Below are 8,777 nucleotides of genomic sequence, written 5' to 3' on the forward strand. Positions count from 1 at the left end.
GGGTTTCCGAGGCAGTATCACTACGGAAGTAGATTGCCCCATCTTCCTTCCGAGGAGTGTCTGGTGGGTTTGAACCGCCAGCCTTCTGGTTAGCAGTCAAGTGCCATGTCACTTTAGTTTTGTGTATTTCACTGTACGTAAATTATATTTCTATAAAATGAATTTTTTAAAAAAAAAACCCTATGGAACACAATTCTACTCTGACATACATGGGGTGGCAATGAGAAAGAATCAACTTGAAGGCAACTGGTGATGGTGATGGTGATGGATCAACCATGTGAAGAGAGCTTGAGGACTGGAGAGAGAGAGACAAGCACTAGGAATATTCTTGAGCTTCTCCAATCAGTGCTTACTTTGGAGAGAGAGAGAGTTGCAAAAGAGAGAACAGAGAAGGAGAAATAGAGGAGAGAGGGCAAAGGAGCATTCTGAAGCAGACCTGATATCCTCACTGCATTTGAAGTACTTTCTACAGAGCATAAAAATAAAGTTTCTGCTGACAGCTTACAAGCTGTTAGTCCTCAGAATAAGATATAAGCTTAAAGAAAAATAAACCTGTTATCACATTCTAAAATATTTATAATACCTTCAAATTTGATATTATAGTCAACAGAGAAATATTAAAATACAACATACTGGCAAGACTTGTTTAGAACTATTATGCATGCAGAATTTCAAAAATAACTGAAGAGTTCTAAACACATAGATTGAGACATTCAATATGTGAATGTTGAATCCATAGCTGCCAGGTTCTAGCCCTATGGATCCATAGCCAAAAACTCTCATGGTATAAAAATATTCTACATGGGAAATCTACTTTTGCTTGAGCATTTAGGTCTCAAGATAACGCATGAGGTAAAAAGGAACTCTTGGTTATTCCCTCAATAAAGTACCATTTACTGGTTGTACTTATGGTCTTTGATAATTAAAACTTGTAAGGTGCTTTGAGACCCACGAATAGTAGGTTCGGGAGCTCTGGTAGCATAGTGGCTAAGGCACTTGACTGCTAACCAGAAGGCTGGTGGTTCAACCCCACCAGCCACTCCTTGGAAGGAAGGTTGGGCAATCTACTTTCGTAGTGATACCACCTCAGAAACATAAGGAGGGGTCACTATGAATCGGGTCCGACTCCATGGCACATAACAACAACAATAATAGATTCTTTAGATATGTACATAAAAGTTACTGTAATTTGAATTAGACATGCTTTTAGTGCCTGTAAATTTATGTTATTACAATTAATCAGTATTTGTATACTTTAATATACTCAGGCTTTATAACCATCTAATTGATTGTTATTTTTATTAGCTTTTATATAGTGCATAAATAGTAAAATTCTACATCCTCGTTTATAATTTTCTTACATAAAAGTGAGATATCTTTGAGAATTCCCACAATAAAAATGACTCTCACCTCATTGATATATATAAATGGTCAACAAAATTTGCCCTTTAGAGCCAAGTAACCACTGTTTTGTCCATGGAAAGAGCATCTTGTTAATTTCGGATGCCAATTTTTGCACTCTTGGACAGAAATGAAAGGAGGTGGATATCCTTTTATGATGAGCTCTACAAACCTTTGAAATCAAATTTCCTGCCACATCATCAAGCTTCCTCCAGGTACACCCTGCTTCTACTGAGGTGCTAGGATGCTACCACTCCCTCCCAAGAATGAGAAATATGCTTCTGTAATTTGAGTATCAGCATATGGTACCTTCAACACATACTCCACTGGGTAGCAATTAAAAAAGAGATCACAACCTTTTTTAGGGTAATTAACCTAATAACCAGGTTTAAATATGAATAAAACAGCCACAACATCATTAGCTCTTTTGGAAAATAACCCAAAGCTATCCTCAAAAGATCTGGAATTCATCTTAAGAAGCCTTAGTGGTGCAGTGGTTAAGCACTTGGCTAACTGAAAAGTCAAAAGTTCGAACCCACCAGATGCTCTGTGGGAGAAAGATGAGGCAGTCTGCTTCCTAAAGATTACAGTCTTGGAAACCATATGGTGTAGTTCTACTCTGTCCTATAGGAGTCACTATGAATTGAAATCAATTCAACAGCAACAGGTTTTAAAATGAAATATGGGAGTACCTTAAGTAGGACCTTGAGAATTAGAGCAAATACTGGTATTGGGACAAAATACCACTGTGATTAAGAACCTGGACTCCAAAGTGAGACACACAGGGGTTCAATTCTCATCTCTGCTACCTACCAGCTTGGAGTCTCATATGAGTTACTTCAACTTTATGCTCATGTGTAAAATGAAAAGAACTAGAATAGCAAGCTTATAGGGTTGTTGTAATGATTACATAAAATTATAGCTATAAAGAGCTTAGCACCAAAGCTGGCACATAGAAAGCATGCAATAAGTAGTGATTAAAATGCTGCTGATGATGATGGAACACTCAAGCCAAACATCAGAAGTAGATCCTCAAGTTGAACCAAGAATCAAGGAGAAGCCAAAGAGCAGGTTGTCTACTATAACTCTTAAGTGGGGTCAAACTAGGCTGTTGCACAAAGAACAGCTATCCCACGCATTGAAGGCTCAAAACAAACACAACCTACATTTCCACTGATGTTTCAGAACACTTATCAGCACATACCAAACCCAACCCACTGCCTTCAAGTTGATTCCAATTTCTAACAACCTGCAGGACAGAGTAGAATGCCCCTCCTACGGTTTCCAAGGCTGTAAATCTTTACAGAAGCAGATCATCTCATTTTTCTCCTGCAGAGCAGTTGGTGGGTTTGAATTGCTGGCCTTTGGTTAGTAGCTGAGCTCTTTAACTACTGTGCCATCATGGCTCCTCATCAGCACATAAGAGGCCCTCAATGCTTCCCTAAGCTGAAACCAACTAAATAAAATCATTACTAATAATGAGCTGAAGAAAAAAATTGTAAGTTACTAGCTGTGTTGTTACATTGAGCATTTTTCTATAAGCCTCAATTCGCTCACCTGTAAAATGGGGATAAGATATCTATGTCACAGGGTTATTGTAAGGATTAAATGAGATAGTCTGCAGGTAAAGATGCCCAGGTAATCATTGACTCATATTAGTCATTCAGTAACTTTTGACAACTGTTAACAATTATATTCCACTGTGGAAATATTCAAATAAGTGGATCAGCCCTCCAAACCAAACCTACTGTCACAGAGTCAATTCGGACTTACAGTGATCCTTAAGGACAGAGCAGAGCTGCCCCATAGGGTTTCCAAGTCTGTAAATGAAACAGATTGCCACATCTTTCTCCCATGGAAGAGCTGGAGAATTTGAACCACTGACCTTTTGGTTAGCAGCCGAATGCTTTAACCACTATGCCACCAGAGTTCCTGGATCAGGCCACAGGCACCATACAAAATAACCTCAAATGAGACCAGCTTGTTTTTCACACAGTTTTCAAGATTCTTGAGTACAGAGTTTCCTTCATTTCCCCTCCAAATTTAGTATCATATTTTCTTTCCTAAATTGTTTGTACAACTCAATGCCAAGCCTTCCACTGAAAGGAGATTACTCAATAATAGAAAGACTAGAACCAGAGGAAGGACTGCTTCAACATTTGGTATACCAGCACTTTTGGAACAGGTACTTTTCTTCTAATTTAATTTAATTCAATTAATTTTATTGCAGACTGTGCTAGGTATTGTGTTGGTACAATTCACTCAGTTAAGCTTATAACCCTCTTCAGCGTAATCATTACTAAAACTAAAAGAAGCCAGTGTGACAGCTCTATCTACAAAATTTAGCTTCAGTTCAACGTTGTGAAAATAAGAAAAATATCTGCTGGCCCTTTTAAAACCATTTAAATGTATATAGGCTCAAAAATTCAGCACTATCATTTGACTCCTCCTCCCTCATTTCTGTATTCATCTATGAGATTTTTTTGCTTTTAATTCCAGACTATTTCTTGAATCCATTCCCTTTCTCCATCCTTGCTTCCATACCTTCAATCAAGCCTTTATTATCTTCCCAGAACATTGTAAAAGTTTCTTAATTTTCTCTATCTCATCATCATGGCAAGGTAAAAAATCTCACTAGCTCTCAGCTCTTAAACAGGAACAAGAGTTAAAACCAGGGTAGGTGAAGGGAAAGTCCAATGCCATGGAGGATATGTGAAAGAAGCCATAGCTTGGTTTGTGTAGCAGAGAAGGATTCTGGGAAGTGATTATAGTCCAGGGAAAATAGAGCAAAATGGGAGAAGCTGAATCTAAACTGGCACCATAATCCTACACAAGATAAAAACTGGCATTAAGTACCAAAACCCAGATGTGAGAGTGGGGACCCATCCTTCAGGACCAAATCTCGGTGTTCATCCTATTAAGAAACTTGAAAGCCATGAGACATGCATTCCTCCTTAGTCACAGAGGCACAATCCTCTGGGTTCTGGCCTGACAAATTTTCACTTACATGTTGCTGCCACTACCTTTGTAAAAACCTTCGATGGTTCCCCACTGCCTAGAGTAGAAATCCCATAGTTTAGCATCAAAGGCTCTTGATCTGGCTCCAATTGCCCTTATTTCCCTTGTTCTCTGCATATGTCCATGCCTTCACCCCTCTTTTTTTCTCCCAAAATGCCCTGCAAGTCCACTTTTAGACTTAGGCCACAATCTCAACCTACTTACAGAGCCTTTTCAGATCTCTCCAGATGCTTGCAATCTCACCCTCCTTTGTGTTCTCCCAAAATTGTGCACCATTTTTGCTACAGCTGTTTAAATATACCTTATCTTTTCTCCAAGTGTATATTTATACACTCAGCAAATATTTATTGAATGAATGAAAGAATGGCTGTTTAAATATCTAAGAGTAGAGTAAATTATAATGCATTATTATTTTGAAATTTATGCCAGTGTTCCAAGAAAGGGAAAAGATGTGGTTCTCAGCTTGAATACATACACACAAAGCTCAACTCATATTTGTTTTGTTTAAAAAAAAAAAAAAAAAGACTCATACAGGTAAATTCCTTTTAAGTTTTCACACAAATTTAGTCCATGAAATTATTAGTGAGTGGTTTTTGTTTGTTTGTTTGTTTTTTATGTTTTTCTTGGTTTGTTTATTTGTTTTCACTGACCAGTCTGGAAACGTGGAAAGTACATAGGGATCTAGATTAAACTGACATGAAGTCTAAAGAACCTAACAGACGTGTATTTTTTCTCATTCCAGAATGTTCTTTGTTAACCTCATAGCCTAACAGCAGTTCAATTCAAATCTATTCTTTGTCATTAGATTTCTTCGAGAGATACTGTTTCTAGCAAATTATTCCTAGTTCCCCATCATTCCCAATGTCAACATAGAAGCAGATTACCCAATAAACCAAGTAAATGTGAGCTTACTTGTGCTTACTTACTAATGTGTAGTGAACAATTTTACATGTGGTGAAAAATGTGAAATTGTTTACTACATATTAGTAACTAAGCACAATTAAGACCATGCTTACCTTGCTTAGTGGGCACTCTGTCCCTGCCAGGGAGTAGACATTTGAAAAGAAGTTTAGATTCTGTAGGAAGGTGTTACTGGGTTGGGAGAGAGACAGATGTCAGCCATACCTAGAAGCAGAGTCTTTGATGTGGTAGAAAAATTTGAAATGGTTCGCTGAAGATTAGTAAGTAAGCACAAGTAAGCCCATGCTGACTTTGCTTATTGGGTGATCTTGGTGACTGGTCAATACACCTAAAAATCTAATCCAAATCATCTTTGAAATATACAGATTCCATTCTGTTTCATTTACTTTTAGAAAACTCATAAGTACAGGAGAATATAAAAAAATATATTTTTGCTATATTTCCTTCAAGATTTTTTCCAACTAATGGTTTTAAAATAGTTGAGATTATTGTATTTTGTATCTGGTTTTATTTACTTACCATTTCATCATCTTTATTTTTCCCTATGGCATTACAAAAAAGAAATCCTGACTCTCAGCTGTTACATTTTTATTGTTACTGCAGGGAGAACAATGCAGGAACTGAAAAATAGGTTTATTTTAATACAAGATGGCTATTTCCTGGAAACAAGGAAAGTCCACATATAAGGAGAGGATTAACCAAGTCTTTGGCACAGTGCGTTAAAAATGCTGAGGTTTGCAGGTGACAATTAATTTTGGGAACTAGAGGTTGTTGTTATTGCTAGCTGCTGTGATGTCAGCTCCAACTCATGGTGACCCCAAGTACAACAAAACGAGCTGCTGCCCAGTGCCATGCCATCTTCACAATCCTTGGCCTGCTTAGGTCCACTATTACCTTCCAACCTAAGGGGTTCATCTTCTAACACTATATTGGACAATGTTCTATTCTGACCCATAGGGTTTTTTAGTGGCTAATTTTTGGAGGTAGATCACCAATCCTTTCTTCCTACTCTTAGTCTGGAAGCTCTTCTGAAACCTGTCCACCATGGGTGACCCTGCTAGTATTTGAAATACCAATGCCATAGCTTCCAGCATCACAGGAACACACCAGCCCCCACAGTACGATAAATTGACAGGCAAGTGGTGGAGAACTACAGGAGTGACTCTAGAAAATTAAATATTCTGAATATTTATAAAATATCCACTATCATTTAGTTTTTCCCATAGTTTCTCAGTTATAGACGTTTAAAAGTCCTGATGAATTAAAATATCAGCTATAGTCTCAGGTTGCTAAACACCATTACTTTACACCTCTGGGTGAAGAAATCAGAAATCCCAATTCACAATAGGAAGGTGTAAAAATCTAATTACATAGAATAACGCCCAAGGACTCTCTTTTTCTTCTAGTAAATGCCTTAGAGAATGAAGATAAATTGGATTCTCCATAATTGAACTAAAGGGTGTGCTTTTTCTTTAAGAAGATTTATTATTGAGTGACAGATTTTTGAACAGATTACTAGGAAAAGGCAAAAATTCTTCATGGTCAGCCTTGAGGCCCGCACATCCCTGCATTGTACAGAAATTCCACCTTGAATTAAAAAGATGACACATAAAAACCAACTTCAGTTCTCTGTGATTTACTTCGGATATTAATCCACAGACGAGGAACATACAGACTCTTATGTTCTCACGAGTTTATATAAAATATATCAAAGTCATGCCAGGACCCTCCCAGCACTCAGAAAGCATCTGGATAGAAAACAGGCATGCTTAGGAACAAACAATAGAACACAGTTTCCTGGTTTCCAAGCTACTCCAAAACTCTGAGTTAAATTTGTAGTGTACTTGTCCTCAGATTGTTAAGATACCCTGAGCTTTCCCAGGCCCTGTTCTAAAAGCAGGCTCGATGTCAACATTGTCACAAAGCATAGCCCATCAAGGGCATTCAATAAATAATAATGATACAGCAAGGGACCAGGTAGCCTGGGTGGTGCAAACAGCTAAACACTCAACTAATAACCAAAAGGTTGACAGTTCAAACCCACCCAGAGGGTCTCAGAAGACAACCCTGGTGACCTGCTCCTGAAAGGTTGCGGCCATAGAATACCCTATGGAGCAATTCTACTTTGCCCATGTGGGGTCATTCTGAGTTGGAACTGACTCGATGGAAACTAACCACAACAGTTAGGAGCCAGGCACCAGGCTCCAGGGGATGAGCAGAAGCAAAAATACATATGACCACAGTCACTGAAATAAATTATTGTTCCCACCTGCACTGACTTATCATGAGAGAAGTGGGAGGAGACATTAAGAAAGAATTGTGGGGCTTAGGGGGCATTGAGTTTATGTTAGCAGTCATGGAATAATTTGGAAAAGGACATTAAGAATGGTTGCACAATTTGAAGAACGTAATTAATGTCACTAAATTGTACATGTAGACATTGTTGAGTTGTATGTTTTGTTAAGCATATTTTTCACCACAATTAAGAGAGAAAGAAAGAGAATAGTAGGAAAGACATACTATTACTTATATAAGTTACAATTCCCACTACATTATTTTATAGACTAATAAAAACCTCACATTACTCAGCTATTCCAGGGAAGACCTTTCTAGAACTATAAAGCTTCAACGTTTGATCTCCTCTTTTTATAGAGGAAGAAATCAATAGTATTGTTAGGAAAATATTTATGCCAGGACATTTTTCTTTAGCCATAATTAGATGGAAGCTAACTTTAAATTTTCTTCCATTTCTATTGGAAAAAGTGCTTGGAGATATTCAGGATTATTTCACCATTACCTCACAGCATGCCTCCGATTTTCTCGTGACACATCTGATGAGAATAAATCTTGTTTATTTTGCCACTTTTCTGAGCTGTCTATATTCCCCAAGAAAGCTGCAGATTTCTGTTTTTTTACAAAAATGAGAGGGAAGGGTGTGAAAAATAAATAAGCCAATCTGATACAGCTGCCTTTTCAGAAAACATCACAAGAACTATGAACTCAGGAGGGATAATAATGCTTCTGCCCATTAGACAACCTTTTTTCAGTTTTGAGGAAAATAAATAACTGAAATTCTGAAACAAAATAATGAGATTCCCTGTGCTCTTTTTGAGTCTAATCACAATCATTAGTTGCACACATATTTTATCAGAGGCTCTCAGATTCCTCTAAAACACTGAAAATATTTTTTGCTTGCAGACTGTAACTATGCAAATGAACACACCATGTACATTAAAAGAAATCAGGCCAGACTTACAGTGAACCAGGCAACAAGCCTAGGAATTTTAAAATTGCTTTTCTAACACAATAGTGTCTCTGATGTGTCACCCATGTTTCTCTCTTATTTTCCTATGTCCTTTCCTTTTGCTTATTTCACTCCACTTGTCTTCTCTCCACACAGAAATAGATTTGTTTGAAATGCTTTTTACTATCTTTTC

At 37.5% G+C, this 8,777-nt stretch overlaps 1 protein-coding gene across 1 annotated transcript in view; it reads right to left on the minus strand.

Moving 5' to 3' along the window:
* NIBAN1 (niban apoptosis regulator 1) overlaps positions 1 to 3,979 on the minus strand; it is a 155,784-nt gene extending 151,805 nt beyond the window's left edge. The window contains exon 1 of the mRNA XM_007937680.2: positions 3,946 to 3,979. Within this exon, the coding sequence (XP_007935871.2) occupies positions 3,946 to 3,979 (34 nt within the window). The remainder of the gene's footprint in view (positions 1 to 3,945) is intronic.
* Positions 3,980 to 8,777: the final 4,798 nt, after the last annotated feature.

This window comes from Orycteropus afer, unplaced genomic scaffold (genome assembly GCF_000298275.1).
Source record: "Orycteropus afer afer isolate SDZICR_OR568_19922 unplaced genomic scaffold, OryAfe1.0 scaffold00043, whole genome shotgun sequence".
Taxonomy (NCBI): domain Eukaryota; kingdom Metazoa; phylum Chordata; class Mammalia; order Tubulidentata; family Orycteropodidae; genus Orycteropus; species Orycteropus afer.